The 23,257-nt window shown below is 47.4% G+C and overlaps 1 protein-coding gene across 1 annotated transcript in view; it reads right to left on the bottom strand.

Annotated features, from left to right (window-relative positions):
• LMCD1 (LIM and cysteine rich domains 1) overlaps positions 1-23,257 on the bottom strand; it is a 57,948-nt gene that overhangs the window by 11,879 nt on the left and 22,812 nt on the right. The window contains exons 2-4 of the mRNA XM_019428299.2: positions 16,068-16,156; positions 10,013-10,268; positions 2,906-3,235 (exon numbers count right to left, since the gene is read on the bottom strand). Of these exons, the coding sequence (XP_019283844.1) occupies positions 2,906-3,235; positions 10,013-10,268; positions 16,068-16,156 (675 nt within the window). The remainder of the gene's footprint in view (positions 1-2,905; positions 3,236-10,012; positions 10,269-16,067; positions 16,157-23,257) is intronic.

The raw sequence follows: 23,257 nt of genomic DNA, 5'->3' as shown, positions 1-23,257 counted from the left end.
CCACAGCTTTTCTTCAAGTCATTGGGTGGTTGGGGGCTTTAAATCAGACCCTCTAGTTCTTATCGCTGCCCTTGGTTCAGAGAAAACCAAATCGTAGCTGCTAACGATAGTAATAATGATCACTCTTAGGATGACAAACAATATTATGTCACCAAGATCATTCTAGGAAAATGTGTTTCACGTGTTCTTTCTTTTGCCCATTTTTTTTTTTTTCTCATAAATCACCGCTTGGATTTGGGGCATCAGTCTGAGTTCTACAATTTCCTCCCCATATCTGGGTTCTCAAATTGAATGCCCTGACCATTTCTGGCAAAGTCCACTGTCCTCATCAGGGGAGCAAAAATCAGGCTTCCTGCCTGATGCTTGGCTCTGGTAGCTGTCCTACACTTCCCTTTTATGAGAAACAGAAGGGACACAGCACACAGGATGGCCAGCACCCACGTCCACTTGACTTGGCCATTGACTAGGGTAAGGCAGAACAAATTTGGGGTTGCTGGGGACACACTGTCTATGGACTGGCAGGCTATCTAGCTACCTTTATAGGATTTGCTCCCTGGCTTCTAGGAGATAAACAGGGAGTCAATAAAAGCACCCAGCCTTCTTTCTTCCTGGAACAGATAATAAGCAGGGTTTTATAACTCAGCATCATGTAGTTGGAAAAGTATCGGATCCAGGTTCTACTCCTTAGAAACTGTGGAACCTTGGAAAAGTTACCTACCCTCTATGAATCTCTGATTCCATACCTGTCAAATGGGGTTGGTGAAATTCACCCTACTAGGCAGCCGGGTGAGTTAAACAAAAACTCTGAAAGAGTAGGCATGGCATCTGGCACACATCAGGTGCTTAATAAATGTGAACTTGGATCTCATCATCCTCCGGGGCAAAATGGTCATCTAAACTGTCCCCATCATTAGAGGCTCTATTTAGTCTGAATATTCACTGATTCATCCATTTGTTCATTCATTCATGGTTCACATATTTATTGAGCACCTACTATCTATATCAATGGCACCTGCTGAAGATACAGAGATGAAAAAGAAACCCGCAGCACCTAGAGGTGACATGAACACATGACGTACAGGCAGGGATCCACTAGTTACATAACTAGTTATCCAATCAAGATTGGGGGTAGGATAAGGAAGGAGAAGGCCGTTTTCCCTAGCCAGCCCAGCCCAACCACCACGGGCTTCCTTCAAATTCTGTTTTTGGTCTGGTCTTATTGTTTAAATGCTTCCAAACTGTCAGAACTACTTCCTAAAGTTGACGATAGGCAGGGGCTCAGGATCTCAGGCCACCTTTGCCCCACTTCCATGCTGTACAAATATGTGGGGCTGAGTCAAGGATAAAATAGCGTATCTCTCCTGGGAATGGCAATTGGGAAATGTCCCAACGACTTAAAGAGATCGCCTTCCAACTTGGAATTATGCAGTATTTATGCTTTAAGGACAGATAACTATTTGGATATAGGGCTGGATGGGGAGGACACTAGTTTATGAAACACTGTAACTGGATCTAATTTTTTTTTTTAAGTCGCTGGGACATGGATTCTTCCTCGGAAATGGGTCTTTTCAACACCATCGCCAAACCTGTGGTAAGGAAAATAAGTTTTGTTCTTTTGACTTAGAGTTCTCAGATTGACTGTGTGTGGCCATAGTTCACTGGACGGTAACCCCAAATGAACGCGCCAACAAATGGGGGTTGGACATTCAGGACACAGGTTTTGGATGGCAAGTTTGAGTCACTGCAGGCAGGAAAGAGCCTGGCCCTTTCTGAATGCAGTGACAACATCACCAGGGCTGGCATTTCCCTGGGCGGTCCGGCTCACACGGGCGACTGCCAGCCTGTTACCAGCAAGGCAGGTTATTTGCTTGAGGGCTTCACGTATTGGGACATTTATCTCCAAATAACAATTAGAGGCAGCTGAAGTCACTTGGCTGACTGGGGCAGAGGGCAAAAGGTAGACGGGAGCCAGAGGCCGTGAAACAGCAAACATCAGCCCTCTGTGGTACCCGTCTCCAGCTAGTCCTTTATACCTCCTGTGGGGCAGATGAAGACAAAGCCATCCATGAGGTTTTCACCTCCCGGACACTCTACCTTCTTCATTTTCTCTCAAATAGCCTCCAGTCCCTCACTCCCTTACAGCACATCTTCCACATGCTGCTAGAGGGCGCCTTCCCAAGCACAGCTCAGATCCTGTGATAGCTCCCGCTGAAACCTGCCATAGCTGTCTGTGGCCCTCAGAGTGAAGTCCTACATCCATGGTATTCTCCAGTGTGGGGACGGAGTCCTCCACTTGTTTGATTTCCTGGGGCTTGGCGGACAGCACAGGCTGGTTGATACTTGGGTGATGAATGGATGGAAGGCTTGCCTCTTCAGGAAGTGTGCCCCTGCTGACCCTGCCAGCGTCGTGTCCCCACGCCCCCCAGCACACCACGCTCTCAGGCACATGGGACTTTGTTCAATCCTCTGGCTCCACCGTGCTCTCTGGAACTTAGGGTTGTTTTGCCCAAGCTTGCCTCTTTAAGATGGCCTGGGTCTTCCCTGCCAAGCCTGAATTCAGCTCTGGGTGCGTCCTAGTCATTTCTCCCGGCCAGGCTGGGTCTCAGCTCCTCCTCCAAGCCCACCCTCACCTCAAGCAAGGTTAGATGCCCTTTCTCTAAGCCGTGACAGTTTGGTAGCCTGTGACCTCCACTGGACAAGTAGCCTCTGAAGCACAGTGACCTTGTGTTATTTTCCACAGGATAATGCCTGGCACAGAGTAACTGAGCACCAAACAGCCGCTGGCAACATGAATGCATGAAATGAATGTTGGAATGAGGGGCAAGAGCCTGGAGCTGGGGCCCTGCCTGTGCAAGCCCTGGGCCTGGTTTTTTCAGCCAGACCTGGAGGCACGGCAGACACTTACGTATTCTTTGGACGGGTCACCGATGCTGCCGTTGGTGGTCGGAGCGGTGGTCTCTGTGCCCTCTGGCTTTTCCTGCTGCTTCCCTTCCTCCTTGGGCAAGCCACCCTGCCCAGGGAGGGCCACCTCTCCCACGCCGAGGGCCTCGCTCTTGTATTGCTTGACGAACTCTTCCATTACTTTCAACTCATTCTCCAGAAGTCCGCGGCAGCGAGAGGGGTCCTGGTCGTAGATGGGGAGCTGCTGCATGAGCTGGCGTCGGCGGTAATAAGCGCCCTCGGTGCCTGTCACTGGCTGCTTCTCTTTAGGGATGAGCTCCATGTACTGTAGGCCCTAGTGGGGAGGAGATAAACCGACTGTGATTCTCAGGCACCCAAGCCAGATCTGGAATTGGTGAGCAGCCTCCAGCTTCTCCATCTGTTTTTGCAGAGCCCCGAGGCTTGTCAAGGCAGAAATGTTGTGAGTTTGGCGACACCCAGAGAGGCCTAAATAAGCTGTCACTCTCCACCCAAGTGGTCGCAGATTCACATTCTGAATGGGAGTGTTGTACTGGATGCGTTGGCTTTGCAACGCAGATTTGGTTTCCTTCAAAACTAAATATTTTTACTTCACTTTACCTCATGGTAATGCTCCTTAAAAAGAAAAAGAGTCAATCTAGTTTAAAATTGCTTTGCTTGGAAAAGTATAATTAAATCATTATAGGTGTAAGGTATTTCATGGTTTGTTCATTTAAAAACAGGCAAAGGCACCTTCTAATAGAACAAGTTGATAAGGTCTCGTGGTAATAACATTTCCACATCAGTATGACTGAAAACCATCTGAATGTTAATATGTCCATAGATAACTGTCTGATTTGGCTTTTTTTTTTTTTTTTTTTGTAATGAACAGTAATCTTATACTTGGGTGGGTTGCAGGGATGGGAAGATTCAGAGGAGAAAAAGGTCAAGGCCACACAGCATGAGGAAGCGTGAAAAGCAAACTGTTTATCCTTTACAACTGGTCTCCATTTCTGTGCTTGACCCTGACTGTGACTCTGACACCCCCACCAGTTTGCCGGATTCCCACTGCCCAGGTGGCTGTTGCCATATTTACCCTCTTGGAACCTGCCTGTGTCCTATCACATCCTGTGGTTGGAACTGGATTGTGGTAATCAACATGGAAAGTCATACTGTAATTCATAATGAACAATCCCGGCTTTTGCCTCACGTTAGGGAGGAGGGGCAAGGAACCTGATGGAGGGGCGTACTAGTCCAGAGCCTGGTTTGCTAACTTCCATAATAAATGAATTCCGGGTCAGAGCAGTTTTAGAGAAGGGAGAGGCAGATGACCCGGGTTTCTGTGGACTCATGAAGTGAGAGATGGCTGTAGATGGCCCTATGTGGCTCTGCCCTAGAGCTTGGAACACCTGTGGGCTCACAGAATACCCTGTGAATCCCCCTTCACCTGTACAGTCCCTAAGGACTTTTCCAGGTGCTTTTTCAGGCACAGGAGATGGACTGGGTGGTAGATAGAATCTTAGGGTGTCGGGGAATTTGGTTTCTAGCTCCCTCCCTGATGCTGTTCTCTGTGTAACACTGAGAAAGTACACAGCCACCCAGGCCTCGGTTTCATCATTGCAAAGTTTGGGGTAGACTGCATGATCTTCAGGGTCCTGAGCACTGTGAGAAGTCTGTGGTGACCTCACTCGGTCCTCACCACAATTAGCAGAGAGAGAGGCAGTAGCACTGACCCGGGTCTACAGTGCAGGAAAGTGGCTCAAGGAGCCCGTGGTTTCTGGCTCGCCAAAGAGGCCAAGACTCTGAACCCCAACACACGGAAGAAGAAGTGCCAGGGAGCCACACGGCTGACCACACGTCTGGGAAAGGCTCGGTCCTGACTCTGTCTGCGGGTGGTGTGGGGTGATGCGGTTTTTCCCTGGGTCAGTATGAAACCACAGGTGGCTTCCAGCACAAAAATGCCAGGCAGGTAGGTCTGAAGAACCTAGTCACAGACTTTGGGGTGCATGAGAATCGCCTGACCACCTTGTGAAAAAGCTTCCTGGGATCACCCTAGACTTTGATTTGGGAGTCTGGAGGAGCCCAGAAGTGAGCACTTTTGCAGGTCCTCCTGGGTCATCTGAAGCAGGACATCGGAGGACTCAGGGACAGTGGGTAGGGGGAAGGGGTGTGACCATCTGAGGACAGGGCAAGCAGCAGACCAGCAGCACACAGGCTGGGGCAGGGCACAGGGCCCTGGGGAGATGGGTTAGAGACAGGTGGGTGGGGGGGCAAATATCTATCCCAGGCCTTCTTATTTCGTGTCTGAGGCCTGCCCCGTCCTCGGGATCTGTGGAAGGGATGGGGAGGTGGTGACAAGACTATGGCTCACCGTGCCAGAAAGGGCACCCAGACCTGCTTAGCATCTCATTCGCTCCCACTGTGGAAGCAGTTCCAAGTGCATGGCTGATCGAGCTCATGGGAGCACAGCCTCTTCTTCTGTGAGGGCTGCTGACCTCCCGGGTTGAGTGGTTGAAGGAATGGCAGGAAGAGCTCACACTTACGTGGTACTTACTATGTTCCAGCACACTTCTAAATGCCTGACCCATGTTAGCCCGTTTACTTCTCACAGAACCCCCAGGAGGAAGGCACTAATATTACCCCTCGAAAAACCGAGGCACAGAGAAATAACCTCCAGAGGGTCACACAACTCGTCTGTGGTGGACACAGCTTTGTACTCAGCAGCTTGGGTCTCAACCCCTTCTACACTGCCTCTCTAGAAGGCGAATAATTTGCAAAGAGGAAAAAAACAAATTCCCCCAATCTCTAGGGGAGTTTCCTTCTGTCTTCATTTCAGGGTGAGGAGGCTGTGTGGGCACTGCCTAGTGAGATGATCCCCCAGCCCCTGGATATGCCCCTGATTCCGGCCTTCAAGAGCATGCATCCCTCCCTGCATAGCTTTACAAATAAACACTGTGGTAGGAGTCCCGGGGTAGCGGCCTTGCTGGCCACCTGTTTGTTGATCCCTGTATTCAGTGTCCTTTCATGGCTCTGTCCTGGCTACAGGTGTTTGTGACCTGCAGGGCTAACAGATTCCTGGCCAGAACCCTGGAGACAGGGAGTGTTCCCTCCCAGGAACCTGTTGCAGGTCAAAGCCCCAGCTGGGTACCTGCTTTCTGCCTTTGCAGGGTCAAGGCCACACCATGTGGCCGCCAATGTTTTGTTGTTGTTGTTGTTGTTGTTGTTGTTGTTGTTGTTGTTTTGTGATGGCTGGCCTTGCCTGGCTGGCCTGAGAACCCTATTCACACACCTGTGGTAGACATTACTCATCAACCCCGGTGAGGGCATCAGAGTCCATCTCAACACAGCCCTTCAGACAATTGCTGTTGACTGGCATGGGCTTGGGACGGGGATGATGGGGAGAGAGGGCTGGCTCAGAGTCAGCTGCCTGTGCCACTCAGAGCTTGTAAGAGAATCTCTCAGAAATCCCTCCAGGAAGCTGATTAAGGTCATGTTCCCAAAACCTTTAGCAAGAGGCCTTTTCTCAGAGCAGTTGGAAAGGTTGGTTTAGGTTTCAAGTTTTTCACGAGGACCTTTCTGAGTCATTTGGTGCATTGCTGTCTGGCTGGGACATCTTGGGTGAAGAGGTTCCCAGAATCAGGCTTTATCAGGAGAAGAATCAAAAGGCAGAGAGAAAAGTGGAAAAGAAAGGTGCCTTATTCCCAGAGTTGGGCATAGTTGAACACACATGGACTCTGGAATCGGAAGACCCCATCCTGCCTGCTCTTTCGGCTTCTCTGGCGGTCAGGCAAGGACAGTACATGGGCTTTGTGTTACATGCTAATCTCCATCAACAGTGGCTACTTGAGTGCTGTGTTGAGAAGGATTCTGAGGCCCAAAGAGACTCAATGGAAGATCGTGCTCTAACTGACCAGCAATGTTTGCCATGGGTGTGGGAGTAGAGGATAAGGTAGGAGTGCCACACCTGCACGAGTTCCTCAAGAGCCTCTGTTTGCTCTCCTGTAAAATGGGGTTATTAAGCACGTAGGGAATGGTGAGATGTTGATAACATATATCATATGTATCATAGTATTTTTTTATCATAAATCATAAATATATCACAGGGATTCGTGAGAGAGTCTCTAACAAGCTCTGAGTGGCACAGATACCTCTGACCCAACCTCTCTCCCCATCATCATAAATACACACATACACACACACACACACATACACGTGCACACACACATGCAGAATGCTCAATGGATGCTGGTTCCCTTCATCTTTTCATCCTTCCCTCTCCCAAATCCTGGCTAGCTTTCAAAGATTTTCCCAAGTCCCTCCCTATTCTTAGAAGCCTTCCCTTAAAAGTGCTAACCCAAAATACATGCTGTTTTCTGCCTCTCCTCCTACCTGTCTGGTTCTCCTGGCCTGGCTTGATAGGTGGGAGCCTAAGCTTTGGAGTCAGGGAGGCCCGAATCCAAGACCTGGCTCTGTCATTTAAGCCAGCTATGGGACATCAGGCTAGTGGTGTCACTTCTCTGAGCCTCCATTTCCTCCTCTGTGAATAAGGGTAGTAACAGTATATCCCTAACAGTGTTGGAAAATTAGATGAGACCACGTATGCATAGCTCTTAGCATATGCTAAGCTTAGCACACGTAAGTACTCAGTAAATATTAGCTATTAGGTTTATTGTTACTAATCTTTAAAGGCTTAAGAATTTCTCCATTTTTCATTCTGGTTGGGAAGGATGACAGCAAGATTCAGTTCCATTTCCAAAATATAATCAGTCCTGATCACTTGGTAATTAAAAAAAGAAAAAAGTGGGGAGGGTGAATGGGAAGGGAGAGCTGTCCAATCTCAGGCGACTTGCTCAGGCAGGCCAGATGCAGAGCAGACAGAGGGGCCTTTATACCATGTGGTTTTATGAGCGAGCATTAATCACAGCCTCACGATGCCTTCCTCTGATTAGTCTGGAGCCGAAGCATTTGGGGTTTTCACCAGCCAGTTCCTGACGCCCACAGCCAGCTCTTTTACGAGCTGCTTGCTTTAGTTTCCACTGACATCTTGGAGACCTGCTTGATGGCTTAGCCAGACCTGGGTGCTGGAGGCAGACCCACATTTGGAGCCACCCAGCACTGCTATAGTTGGATGCCACTCTCTGTGGCCCGGATCTGCCCCTGCCCAGCCCCTCCAACTGGTCAAGCCCAATTAACCATTCTATGTTTCCTTACATGTAAAATAATTCCTACCTCACAGGGTGGCTGAGCTCACAAATGCTGACGTATTCTTTTAAAATATGTTTTCAAGAACTATAGCTTTTTAAAAAAAAGCATCTTTGCCTCTCTCCACTTGATTGAAAAGGGATTTCCCCCTCCTTTCCTCCACTTAAGCAAGCTACAGCTTAGAAGGGTGCTGCTCAGGTGCTCTACGGTGAAGGATCAGGTTTTTTTGTTTGATTTTTTTTTTTCACTGATTGCAGAAGGATTCTTGGGCTCACTGCATGCGATGAGAATGTAGCCCATGCCACATGAGATTTCCACGTGAGTCTGACCACAGTGGAATTCTGTTCAGTGAGAGGAGTTGTCTGATCACATGCTTGGATGTCAATTGCTACTATATTTCCCCAACATTTATTTTCAATTTCTGTACTTCTCGTTGTGGACCAGTCACAGGATTTTGTGGTACACTGTTAGTCCACAGACCATGTGTGGAATGCCACTGGCCCGGAGGGTGATGTAGCACAAATAGGATGTGCCAAATAGGATGGTGCACAGGACAGGTGTGGTATCTGCCCTCGTGGACCTCGCTTCACTCCAATGAGAGAGATAACCAAACAAAGACATACATAAGACAATTGCAGCTCGCAATAAATCTTCTAAAGAATCAATGGCGAACTGAGGGAGAGAGAAAAAAATATAGCTGGAGGATAGGTGGACTGGGGAGTTAGGGAAGGCCCGTCTGAGACCTGACTATCAGAAAGACCCAGCCATGCAAAGAGCAGGGAAAGGCATTTCAAGGGGAGGGAACAGCAAGTGTAAAGTCCATGAGGAGGGCAAAAGCCTGGAGTGTTCCAGAGCAGGAAAGAAGAAGGTCAGAGCACTATAAAGTAATGGGTGAGGGGTCATAGCCAGAGCTGCAGGTGCAGCCTGTGGGGGTATGACCATGCAGGACTCTGAAGGCTCTCCTTTTCTCCCAGAAGAGATTTAATTACATGCCAGGCTTCCATATCTAAAATTGTAGGAACTTTTTCAATCTCATGAACTTGTGGAAATCATCTAGGCCCTCACTATTCCAAGCATGGTCTGGGGACCAGCATCCCCTGGGAGCATGTCAGGAGTGCAGAGTCTCAGGACCAGCCCCAAGCTTCCTAGATATATTTCTGCAAGTTGTCTAGATGATGTATGTGCTTGTTGAAATTGGAGGGGCACTGGTCAGGTCTGTGGGGTCTTGACAATGGCTGCAGGTATCATTATCTGAAGAGTTAAATGCCCATGTCTGGTGATTCTGATCCTGTAATCTGGAGCTTCTGATCTGGGGTGAGGCCTGTGCATGGGAACTTGATACGGGTCTTTATAGTGGGCAGCCAGGGTGTGACCTTGTGCAAGTTACTTGCTCTCTCTGGATGTTGTCCTTCTCTGGGTGCCTCACCCCCAGGGTTGTGTAAAGCTAGTCTGGTTCTCCCTTCCAAGGCTAAGAGCCTTCAGCTGTTGGCAAGAAGAGAGAACTGTTTTTGTGCTCCCCCACAGGCCTGCAAAGGATACATCCCAGGCCACTCTGAGGGAAAAGGAACAACTCACACATGAAGACAAGCACTGTGGGAGTCCTGAATGATAAGTCAGCCTTTGTTCAGAAGTGGGGAGCCCAAAGGGAATCATGAACGACCCTGTACTGGAATTGGAAGGGCCCTCAGAATTCATAGAAACACTTCTATCCATTTCATGGAAGAGGAAAACCGAGGCCCAGACAGTTTTCACTTCAAGATCACATAGGTGATGCAGGAGCAGGTTTGGAACCTTAGTTATTCCTATCATTTCTATAATACTGCCCTCTTCTTACCTTGTCTTTGAAATTCAGGCATGACTAACATTTACAAGGACAGGACAACAACCATTTGGTTGGAGGAAGCTGTCTTACCAGTTTCTGGGTGACTCCAGGGGGGGCCCACTCATAGGTGATGGTGTCAAAGGTGGGATCTTTCCCAGTGGCAATGGGATTGGTCATGATCATCCGATTCCTCTTGTAAATCCGGATGCCGTCCCCGCCTTTCACTCGGGCTGTGAGGGTGGAATACTTGGAGTCCATCAGCAAGCGGCCAATTTTCCGATCATCTTCCAGCTCAGAGCTCAGGCAGTGGTCCTCATGGCTGCATTTGCATGACTTGCATATTTTCCTGGGGGGGGGGGGCGGTAATCGGGATAAGTGAGATCATCCTCCAGAGAAGAGGAGCAGTCTCCTGCTGGTAGCATCTGCCTTTTTGAAAGCAAGTTCAAGGCTCAACTTTAGTAACTTGGAACGGCTGGCAGCAGATGAATGGTAATGTGAGACCAAAAGGACTTTGGGATTGGGAACTGCTTTTGGGAGACTACCTATCAATCCGACTGTCTGTCTGTGGGGAATGTGGGATATGACTTCAGCTGGTCAGAAGAACAGCACATTTTTACTCATGGTGGCAGCAAGGGCTGGTTCATTCATTAAAGATGCTCAAAAGCAGGAGTCTTTATGACCTGTAGGTTGAACCTGGCCCACAACCTGATTTTATAAATAAAGTTTTATTGGAACACAGCCACGCTCATTCATTTATATATTGTCTGTGGATGCATTTGGGCTACAGCGGCAGACTTGAGTAATTGCAGCAGAGACCATTTGGCCCACGGAACCTAAATTATCCACTCTCTGGTCCTTTATAAAAAATGTTTCCTGACCCCTGCTCTAAGGAATTATTGAAATTGTCTCCCAAGATTCATGAGCGTTGGAGCTTCAGCAACTGTGAACTCTTTAGCACTCATACTGAAGTTAGAATACAGCTGGAAAATTTCTTTAAGCAACTTGTGGCTGGGACCCAGGGGAAAGAGAATGAGCTAAGAAAACCCCTTGGGCTGGAGAGATTGATATTCACTGGCAAGGCTATGTTGTGAGGCTGTGAGAAGGAAAAGCATCCTAGGGAAGCTTCACATTCACTTGAAAGCCTGACACTTCTCTCTGACAATGAAAAACAAAAGCATCTGGCTGCCTTGTGCCATGTTGTTAAGGTTGTGAAATCCAAGTGTTCGCAGTGTAGAGGAAAACCTCTTCCCTCCCTTTCTGGCTTGTCACCTGAGGTGTGCTGTGACTCCTGAGGCGTGCTGTATCTCACTTGCTCCCATGCATGAGACTTAAGAGCTTGTTAAGTAAAGCAAGCAACGTCGGAACCTGCAGCAGGGATGGATGGGGCAGGCCCAAGCAAAAGAGGTGTCACTGCAGTAGTGTGGGCGCCTCACAGCTAGGCATGCCTGAAGGAACCCTCCTTTTTTTCTCTTCTAAACTCAGGAGATTGATATGTTCACCCATGTATCACAAATATTGCCTGGGAGGCCCGCAGGAGCACACCTTGATAGTCTACCTCAGTGGTTCCAAACTAAGGTCAATTCTGATGCCCAGGAGGCATTTGGCAATGTCTGAAGACACCTTTGATTATGGCAATGGAGTGCTACTGGCTTCTAGAGGGTAGAGGCCAGGGATGCTGCTAAACATCCCATAAAATATAGGACAGCCCCCTCCACTGCAAAGAATTATCCTGCCCCAAACGTCAATAGTGCTGAGGTTGAGAAACCTTGTCTAATATAAAGTGAGGAGGACCCAGTGCACCCTTCCAGGAGCCTATAGTTGGAGTGGGAGAGGGAAAGCAAATCAGATGGAAAATGTAACATAGAGTAAGGTTGGGCCATATGAGAGTCACATATGCTCTGGGGTGGTTCCGCTGGTCTGGACCAGTTCCCCCAGCATGTAAGTATGTGGCACACGGAAAAAGGCTCAGTGTGGGGAAACAGTGGGTTACAGAAGGTGAAACGCGTTTCTTCAGTGCAAGGCTGATTCTTGTTTTTAACGCACTGATGTACAGCGTGACTTTAAGTCAGGGAAAATGCAGCGTTTCCAGTGTTGTTCAAGGAGAAGCTTGCAGCCCCAGTCCATGTTCCGTGGGCTATAATTTGAGAAATGGTAAAATTGTTGATCTCAAGGATAATTCCAGCACTACAAAAGAGAATATGACCCTAAAGATGACATGGGGCAAAACCAAGAAGTCTTTTCTTTTTTTCTCTGTTGCTCGTGTTTTCAGAATTGGGGCATCTTACTCATGATAAATATTCTCTTGCCTCTCCCTTTCATGAGCTAGACATGGAGGAGACTGCTTCCCTAAGGTAGGGAATAAACCACTAGTTTACACGTAGGGAGTGACAGCAGCCGAGGAGGAAATGGAAGGAGGAAGTGGAAAGAAGTGAGGGAAAGCCCAGTGTCCAAGTGGACCCTTGGACCCCCAATGCCTTCCATGTGTGGAGCTGGGTGGGGAGGCTGAATTTGCTTATTTGGTTAATGTAGACTCTCAGGATGCTATTAGAGATGTGTGGAATGCAAAACACCTTGAAATGGAAAATGTTGACGGATATGAGATATTCTTTGACATTATGTCAGTATTATTTCTCCTTTTATTCATGCCGTCATGTTGCCAGGTATTGTTGCTGGGACACCATAAATGAAGAAGGCACCCCTCTGGCCCCACTCTACTCTTTCCAGGCACCCAGACTGAAGAGGGCAACGGACACACCCAGGAAGATCCCCAAAGGTGTTAAAATGGCCATTTCTGCAATCTCTCCTGGGCTACCTGGAATGGTGGAAGAGGCAAAGCCTTGGAATGTAATGCCAGCCTCAACACTAGCCCAACACCAGCCCGTGGTCAAATTTCCTATCTGACAATGAGAGAGTTGGTCTACATTAGAGGTTGGCAAACTACATTCCATTGGCTGAATCTGACCCATCACCTATTTTTGCACAGCCTGTGAAGAAGAGTTTTTACATTGTTAGATGGCTGAAAAAATTCAAAAGAAGATTACTATCTTGTGATACAAGAAAATGATAGGAAATTTGAATGTCAGTGTCCTGAAATAGAGATCTACAGAACATAATCACATTCATTCATTTACACGCTTAATGGATGCTTTCATGCTACAAGGGCCAAGATGATTGGTTATGCCAGAAACCCTATGGCTTGACAAACGTAAAATGTTTACTAATGGGCTATTTACAGCAAGTTAGCTGACCCCTGGTCTATTTGATGAGTTTTCACACTTTGCTATGCATCCAAATCACCTGGGCAGCTTGGTAAACTTGGAGATGCCCTCCCTGGCCCCAGCTAGTCAGATGCACTGGTCAGGAGTGGGATCTGGTCATGGGTACTTGTAATCCTGTTCAGAGGTAATTCGGATGCACATCAAAGTGCCAGAGTCACTAGTCGGTCCCTTTCGGGAATTTAAGCGGCTCTGGTTGACTTTCTCTAGATTGTCTGTCAAAAAGCAAAGGAAGCCCAAATCTCAGGGCACAGTTATCTGTGAAGATCCACTGCCCTGGGCAGAAGAGGCAGAGGGAACAATGTAATTCCTGCAGCTGGTATGGAGACAAGACCTCATCAGAAGGCACGTCACAATGAGGAGACCAGGAGAATCCTTCGGAGAGTGACCCCTGAAGCATGTAAAACTTTGTAATTTGAAGCGCCTGTGTGGTCTGTCTCCCATTTTTCATACTGTGTCCCTGCTTCCCTCAAATTGCGGTTTTTCTCTACTCACTGGAGTCAGTAGACATTAAAAAAAATAAAGCTATTACAATAAAGATAATGTAAAAATATCTCCGCATGCAAGGAAGAGACTTTCTGTTGGGCTCTCTCTGAAAAGCCTGAAGTCCTGGAGGCGTGTTTCCCACTGCCCTGAAGGGCAGTTCAGCATCGTGAGGTTGTCTCGGAATGCCAGCAAGCCCAGCACATCCATCTGGGAAGTGGGAGGCTGCAGGCTGCTGGGGGAGCCTCCCCTTCCATTTTCATGATATGCTGGTTCTGAAAGTCTGCTCTTGCCTTCACTCCATACTGTCCTCTTCAAATAACTCTACCATCTGTGCCTCTAATTCCATTCTAATTCCATTAACCATGTCAATCACAGGTTTGATTACAGACAACTTGCCTGAAACTATGGATTGTAAAGCCAGAAGGGGAACCAAGAGCACATTGACTCCAATGCTCCTATTTATCAGATGGAAAAGGTGAGGCTTACAGAAGGGAAGTGTTTGTTCAAGGTGAGTGAGCACATGAATTATTGTTTGAGGGAATTGCTCACTAAACCAGGCTGGCTGCCACTTGGGTCATTTAAATAAATTTCTAACTACTGACAGTGTGAAAATTGGAGCATAAAAATGGTTTTATGTAGCTTCCCTGCTAAGGTTCTGGGACCTCACTGCTCCAGTGTGGCTTGAATTTAAGTCCCCATTAAAGTGATTCAAACCAAATACAATGCTTGCTATGGGGGACCCGAAGCTGCAATCTGCATTTCTCAAGGATAAATTCACTGGATGTTCACGTCCTTTGTAGAATGGTGGGGGAATGTAGGGATTACAACAATGCTGAGACTCCTTGCTTACAGTCCTGAAGAACAGGGCCCAGAAGTGTCCTCCTGCCATAAACAGCTAGAAAACCAGACAGAATATGTTAAATGACCCTGTTCAGATGTCAGACAAGAGGCAGCAAGGGGCTGAACATTGAGAGGGGGAAACATTATTGACTGAGTCAGGGGGTGCATTCAGGGAACATTATCCCTCCCCACTGCCCTAAGGATTCTGAAAGGAGGCATCCCAGCTGTCCTTGGAGAGCTGATGAGGAGTCAGCATTGTTCCGTGACACCCTGATGGCAGGTTCAGCACCAAGGGGGAGGAATGATAGGGAAGCTGACTCCTCAAGGCCAGAAAGAGCTCTAGTGGCCAAACTAGATGCGTGGGGCATTCCCCCAACAGGAAGTGTGCTAGCTGTAGGAGGAATCTGTGCGGGGGATACAGTGGGGTTTGGATGACTTTGAAAGTCGCTTGCATCCAGAAGACCACATGAGCTCCTGTGAGGTCAAGGACTGTCAGGGAATGGAGTCAAGGAACAGTCCCGTGCTTCAAAAGCTCACGACCCACAGTACTACTGTAGAATGTCTAAGAGCATGGAGTGGGGTTTCACAAAGACCCAACTTTGAATCCTGGCATTTAGTAGCCATCCCCTCCCCACCCCTGTTAGCCAGCCTCAGTTTCCTGATATGAAAAATGGAGACACTGAGATACTAATACCAACTGCTCAGGATTGCTTCAATATTCCAACGTACAAGATTTAGCAATGAATGTTTTTCTAATTGCCATCCTACCATGGAAATCAACAACTCTGAGACAAATACCTCCCAAATTTCACTCCTGCTCTGAGTGCCCCAGGAACCCCTCTGGTAGGAGGATCAAAAGCTCTACTTTGCTATCGTGCCCTACAGAGGTTGCCTCTCTCTTCCAGGGCTGCCAGGACAGTCACACAGGCTGTGTGCCCTGCACAACTCCACACAGATGCTGATGGGAATAGCGCCTGGGGGCTGTGCAGTGTGAGGTCTCCACCTCTGCTTTTCAGATTCCTCAATAAAAAGAGAGAAAGAAACACTCTACAGTTCCAAGTCCAGCTGGATCTCATGGCTCTCCCTCACGGATATGAATGTAGCGCCTGGTTTTTAAATACTGTGGACACAGTGACTTTTATTTCTGGCCCAGGGGTACTCTGAGATCCAAATGGGGTGATGGCACCGTATGGGGAGATCCGCCACATGCACCAAGCCCAAGGATAGAGCAGTCCAGAGAAGACGAGGCACCAACTAACATCTGCCCACATCTGCCCAGTGCAGTCCTTCATGGGGCCAGCTTGGTGGTCTCCACCTCAAAACGGTGCATGAAGCACTAAGCTCCTTCCTCATCTTGGCTCCTAAGGGCTTTTCTGTCATTTCTGAATGAGGCCAAGCAGGAGTGCGTTCATTCTGGAGCCAGTCCTTCCTGAAATGCATGCATCCTAAGTAAGCAGTCCCAGCAGAGAAGAATGGCTGGGGTTCCCAGAAAGGACAGCCAAGAAGTACAGGCAGGCAGAGCTTCTCCTGACAAAGTCTGTTACCTCCATGGATGTGGCTCGAAGCCCGAACACGTCCCCTTGCATCTCAAACAAGGCACACCTCTTGCTGACTGCTGCTGGCCCAGGGACATCTGGAAAAGGAGACAGAAAAGAGGGCGTTTCACTTCCACAAGTCTTGGATCGGGGATGCTTGACCTCTAAAAGACTTGGCATGCCAGCAAAGGGATTGTGTGGGGTTCAAAGGGCTCAAGATGAATAAGCCATCAGTTACTGTTTACCAAGAATGGAGAAGACCAGCCAGGGAAGTGGCCATAGGGCAGGCAAGTGGGGAAGGGTGGGGTCCTTGCCAGTAAAAATGGAATGAGGCGGGGGCTTATTGCTGGCCTTTCAGTGCTGTCACCAGCCACCAGGGCTGTGTTGAAAACCCTCCGCTCCTCCCTTTATATTCATCAGCTCCCCTGGTCCACTTGTCACTGGAATGGAATCTTCCAGTGAGTGCTTCCTCTCCCTCATTTATTTGTGATTTATTGATAGGGTGTGATTAAACCAAAGCTACAGGCACAAACAAATGCGCAAGCTGCCACGTGTCTATAGCTCAAACCATAACTTAAATATTTCGCTAAACCACGGAAAATCAGGAGCATTTGAAATCTGGTTGTCCTTTGGAAGGAGAACAACACCCGACACAGGTTTTACTCTTTGTCACCAGCCGCTGCCGATGTGTTGAGACCCAAATGACTCTCAAACGGGGTCTTCAAATCAGCAGCATCATGGGAAGCTTGCCAGAAGCACAGACCCTCAGGCCCCGCTCCAGCCCTCGGAATCAGAATCTGCACACCAACAAATTTCCTGGGAGATTTGTATGACATTAAGATGGGAGAAGCCTGGGGTTAGTGTATGGATCTGCTGGCTGAGAAACTTCCCTAACTCTCAACTGGGGGTGGGGAAGACTTGGTGGCAGGTATGCACACGTACTATGATTTTATCAAGAACAAGTCCTCATCAACTAGTAAGATAAACGGATAAGCTCCTCATTCAACAGACATTTGATTCATTTAACCACTAATTTAGTATCTACTGTATGTCAGGCACAGGGATACATCATAAGATTCGGGTGTGCCCTAGGAGTACTCGCAGACTAGGAGGGGATGAAGAGAGAAACACACACTTATCACCTGCTCCTGGAAGGGGTAAGTTTGAGGCAAAGGAAGCTGCCTGTTGTGTGGCAGAGGCTGGACTTTGGAGCCTGGGAGACAAGGATTCCCAACCCAGCTTCGGGACTTACCAGCCATACTGGCCTTGGACCAACTGAGCCTCAGTCTCCTTACTTGTCGAATGGGTACAAAGATAATGTATGCAAAGTGCCCATTCACATGAGGTACTCAAGACGGTAGCTGCTGTTATTTTGCACAGAGTTTAGGTGCGCAGAGGAAGGTGTTAATAAACCTGTAGGGGAAGTCCAGTGAGGCTTCTTAGAAGAGGTGACTCTGGATGGGGGCTATGCAAAATGAGCAGGCAGAAAGGGAGAAGGGGATTCTTAGAAGAGAAATGTGTGAGGGCAAAAAGATATGAAAGGGCATGATGGTGTGTGTGTGGGGGGGTGTCTTGTATTCTGAGCACCCCTGTTTCCTCTTCCTGTTTTTAAGCAGGAAAAAAAAAGGAGTGAAACTTGTGAGTCCACCCTCACTGCTACTGTTAGAATCCAGAGAAGTACACGAAAGGTCACAGTTATTCTTTACCAGATTTCTCTTCCGTTGCTCAAATCTTCCCACAATGACACCTAGGTTTCACACCCCCCAACTTTGACAACTGCTGTTTGCACGATATCTTCTCGTACTATGCTGTTCTGTAAAGTTTCTTTTTAATGTTTATTTTTGAGGGGAGGGGTGTGGGAGGGGCAGAGAAAGAGATGGACAGAGGATCTGAAGCAGGCTCTGTGCTGACAGCAGTGAGCCTGATGCGGGACTCGAACTCACAAACTGTGAGATCGTGACCTGAGCTGAAGTTGAACGCTCCACCGACTGAGCCACCGAGGTGCCCCCATACCATGCTGTTCTTATACACATTCACAACTTTGGAGAGTAAGAGCCACACTGCACATATCTAAAGGGGATCACGTTCCAATCTGTGCCCGTTCAGTGCTAGATTCATGTTGAAAATTGAAAACAAGAGTATGCTCACCATCAAGTCATCGTCCTAAGCTGCGGAGCTTTCACTCACACGTGGAACTTTACTCTCTAAGACCCTGGCATCTAAAACCTTGCAAACTTTCATCTCTCCTTTCTGCCTCCTGTTGCCTTGGATTCTACTAGTTGAAATGCAGCCATCCTTCCGCACTTAATGTTTGAGTGATTCAATGGTTATTTTGGAAGGTATACAACATATGAATAAGGCTTCATTGTTGGATTGTTTTAGACCCAGAGGCAGCAAAGCCTGGAAACAGAAGAGCTAGGTGGAAGCATTTCACAAGTGGCAAAACACCCTGCGTGTGAGCATTGCCATTCTTCTAACGAGCGGCAGATTCAACAGTCATGCTATAAGGGGATTAGACCTGATGCTTGGCCGGCAGGGCCAAGCTGCTGGCTCAGGGTCTGGTTAGAACTAGTGATGTAAGTCAGCACAGAAGAGCACGGGCCTGCGGCGGGGGGCTGGCTCTATGGTGCCAGCTCTGACATTTATTAGCTGTGCGGCTAGAGGCGACTCATTTCCTTGCCCCATCTAAGTTGCTCCCCTGTAAAATGAGAAAACTGGCCTGGATCGAGGTTGTTGGAATTCTGTTACCCAGAATCCTCTTGTATGATGTGTTTCCAAATAGTGGATGGCTCCTCTGCTGGACCTCGGCAAGTAGCTGGTCTTGCAGAGTTACCGTGAGGGTTATGTGGGTTGCTGCATGGAAAGGGCTTGGCATGCACATATTATGCACCGAGTGTTTGTTCTCGTTGTCACTGTACCTTGTGTAAACGGTCTGAGAGACTCTGAATCAGACATTCTAAAAACAATTCTTTTCCCAGCTTCAGAATTCTAGAGAGCTTCAGAGGAACTACTTTCTAAGCGCATACCTCATAGACTTTCTTACTGTCTACTTTGCTTCATGCGTGCAAATGTTGTCTCTCTGACTAAGGGGAGGAGGCAGACAGTTGGCCTTAGCCTTCATCCTGCTAGTGGGACAGTTTCCATGGTGACAGAAGTCCGTGGGAGAGAAAAATAGATGGCCTTGCAAGGAAGCAGCAGATTTGGGCCATCAGGACACACTTGCAGCCAGTTTCCTGGCCGACTGCTTAGCACAATAAATAGCCATTTTGTCCACTGCGTGTCATTTATCCAGGAGCCAGACAGACCTAGCTATCTGGGACACAGAAAATGATGATCCTGTTTATTGAGGGGAGGAAAACACCAAGCAGAAACAGCGTTTCAAACAAGACATTCTGGTTTATAAACAGTAGGTTTCTCCGATGCGGACTCGGTCTCAGATGGAAGATGGCCCAGTGGCTGCTCACAGTGGTTCACAGTAGCTGAACACAGAAGAGCTTAAAAGCAGCCATCACTTTAAAAAATGGGTCCCTGGAATGTAGCATGTACTCTAACCCTTTTCTTGAGGGGAGATAAAATGTTTTGACAATTTTCTTTGGCTCTGGAGGAGTAGGATGTTGTGGAACTGAATCTTGTCAGGGACTTGAAAGGACTTAGCTCAGGCCAGGAGCCATGGGGGCGCAAGGGCCACGGGGCGCAAAGGGCAGGGGGCCACAGAGCCTTCTCCCCACTTTGAGCATTTCCTTCAGGTGAACCGCCGGGGGAAGTATTACAGGGAGGAAACGTAGCCAAGAACAAGGCAGGACGGGGATGAAGAAGGGAAAAGAGGGCATACGATATGAAGTGTAGGAGTGAGGATTTGGGATTAGAAAATGCGAGTTCTCCTCCCATTGTGTAACTCGGTTTCCTCCTCTGAGAAATGGGTTTTCCCTGCCCTTTCTGCCTCCACCAGGCTGTAGTAAGCCACAAATCAGATTAAAAGGTTGTTTGCACAGTAAAATATTTACCATCGTTAAAAACAATTATCCAAACGTTGAGCATGAGGCAGAAAAGTGGGTGGCACATCTTCTCAGTATCATATGGTGACAATGACCTTGGCCCTCACCCCCCACCCCTATGAGGATTATCTAGACAAATTTACTTTGCTTTACCCCAAGACTTGGTGCAGTCACATGTTAACTTACAGATTTTTTGTCCAGTAAAGATACAAATACAAGCAGTTTTTGTCTTTTTGAAACAGATAACCTTAAAGGTTATGGTTTATTGTCCTGCTGGACATTAGCTAGTTATGTACCTAACCCATCAATCTTGTCCTAACATTGAAATACACAGCCCTTCAGATGCTTTATGAACTGGCCTAAATATCTTACTGATTACTTTATTAACTAATGAGTTGAGTAAAATCTTTACTAAGTTTTATTGTATATTTGCACAAGAGTTGTGATTTTATGTTTTTGAAAATTCTACCTTAACACCATCACACGCACTCCTGACTCTCCATGGGTTTGCTTTCTGAGCTGGGGTGTTCTGAATATTGACACTAAATTCTGTTTCAAGTCAATTACTCTGACTTGATTTTTACAGGTAAAGTCTCTGAGCATATGTGTTCTTTGTTTTTTAAGTTTTATTTATTCTATTTTGAGAGACAGAGAGTGAGAGAGAGAGAGCAGGTGAGGGGCAGACAGAGGTAGAGAGAGAATCCCAAGCAGGCTCCACATTGTCAGCTGTCAGCGCTGACATGGGGCTTGATCTCATGAACTGTCAGATCACGACCTGAGCCAAAATCAAGAGTTGGACGCTTAACTGACTGAGCCACCCAGGAGCCCCTATAAGCATATGTGTTATTAAAAATTATTAGCCAACATGCTGTTTCTTAAAAACAAACCTTTTCCTCCCCACCAAGGAGAGAAGGTAGAGTCAGGGTAGTGAAGAGTGGGGTGGGGTGAAATTATGAGAAGGCCCAGAAAAGAACTGCCATCATCAACAGGAAAAAATGATTCTAGCAATGACTCTATTGCTATCAACAATTCCCAACTATTAACAGCTTGACAATCCATGGATTGATCTTACTTACTTAAGCATTTTTCCTGAACAATTATGATGACACTATGAAGGATAATCATTATTCCTAAACAACAGAGGATGCATGACAGACTGAGAAAGGAGAAGCAACTTGTCCATTCAGAATGGTCTGTGCTGGAGCCCCTATGGGGAAGGGGGGGTCCCCTCACTCTACCTTCATCTGTACTTCAAGCCAAAATGTTATAGTTTTCCTAATGACTCTGACTGTAGCTAACATTTATTGAGTAGACCTCATGTGCCAGGCATATGCCAGGCATATTCATAATATTTATGCTTGACAAGCCTGTGAGAGAGGTACTGTTAGTGACTTCCTTTTCAGATGAGGAAGCCGGCCCAGAGAGGTTCAGCCTCTTCTTCAGGATCTAACGGCTAGCAAGTGGTGAAGCCAAGAAGTGAAACCAGGCGGGTCTTACTTCAGAGTTGTGCTCTCATCTGATCTGCTCTGGTACTTTCCATCAAGGATATAGCACTTGACAGTTTACAAAGTATATTTACATTCCTTATCTCACTGGGTTTTCACAACAACCTTAGGATGTGGACACTTTGCATTTGTCTCATGAAAAAAAAAAACTGAGCTCATAGATCTAATGGGATTTGCTGCTCAGGACATAATTCATACTCATGTTTTTGGAATCCAGACCCTATGATTTCCTACCACACTAGGAGTCTCCAGACCTCAGATGGCCTCCTACAGGTCTAGCCTTGACTCTGGGCATTAGGCCAGTTGGATCCAAACAGGTGGGACAGTGTGTCTGTAGGAGTTGGGGGGGGGGTTCCAGGTTAGCGTTGGGGGCAGTAGTACAAGGCCATGATCACATTGGTCTCAGTATTTTTACCATCCAACCCTGTTCTGCTAAATAAACTAAACTATACATGTTCAAGGCAATGGACAGGCTTTGAAGGCAGCTAGAGAGGCAGTGGTTGGAGGAGAAAGTGAATCAGAACCACAGGCAGTGCCTGTAGGAGAAAAGCACCAGGGTATTGGCTTCAGTTGATTTATCTGCTCCCTCCCTGGAAGCCCAAGTGAGGGGCGAGAGGTCACTTATGTTTAGTACCAGACTGGGGAGCTGGGGCTCACCCTCCAACCCAAGGTCTGGAGATGACTGGACAGACAGTGGCTTGGGGGACAACATGTTGAAAACTGTCTTCTAGAAACTGTTACCACTTTAAAAAAGAACAAAATCATAATAACTAAGGCAAGAGGCAAGTCATTTTGGGGTTTATTCTCAAGTATTTCCTTTTAAAAAAAATTTTTTTTATGTTTACTTATTTTTGAGAGAGAGAGAGAACTTGTGTGAGAGGGGGAAAGGCAGAGAGACAGGGAGACAAAGGATCCGGAGTGGGCTTTGCACCGACAGCACAGAGGCAAATGTAGGGCTCGAGCTCACAAACCTTGAAATTATGACCTGAGCCGAAACTGGATGCTTAAGCGATTGAGCCACCCAGGCACACGTATTCCCAACTCTTAATAATTTGTTTAGATCAAGGATACTCACACCCATCTCATTTTGAAGTTGAATTAAGCCACTTTAAGAGGGATAAACGTTGTTGAGTGTTAGATGTCTCCATTCTCCTAGAATGTGGCCCACTTCACCAGTCCAAATTTATCTATTTTTACTTCCATATCATCTACTATTTCTACCCAGATTCTCTTTCCAATCACTTGAGAAGTTCCAATCACTTGGAAGTTCTCTGAAATATACACTGGGGTTTGTTTTTTTGTTTTTTTGCTCAGGCTCATCAAACCTCAGGGAGCTTCAGCCCCACCTACTCTTTTGAGACCAGCTCACGTCGCATCTTTTCCATAAAAAAAATAATCAGTTGCAGCTGCAATGACTACTAGGCCTTGCAGCTTCCAGCCACTGTGCTAAGCCCAAGCTCAGGCAAATCTTACGCTGCCTCGTGGTGGTTCTCGAGGTGTGGACCCCCACACACCTTGGATCTTGGTAGCAGTGCAAATCCTCAGTTCTCACCCCAGACCCACTAACTCAGTTACTTGGTGTAGGGCCTAGCCATTGCTGTTCAAGCCCCCCAGGGGATCTGCATGCACAGCTCAAGTCTGACAACCACTGATCAGGCTGTGCATAAAGGAACTGAAGGAAACGGATGGTCTTGGTTTG

The sequence above is a fragment of the Panthera pardus genome, unplaced genomic scaffold (genome assembly GCF_024362965.1).
Source record: "Panthera pardus isolate Hobbes unplaced genomic scaffold, ASM2436296v1 HiC_scaffold_8, whole genome shotgun sequence".
Taxonomy (NCBI): Eukaryota; Metazoa; Chordata; class Mammalia; order Carnivora; family Felidae; genus Panthera; species Panthera pardus.
Note: the sequence above shows the minus strand (reverse complement) of the source record. Positions and strands in the feature narration are given on the sequence as shown.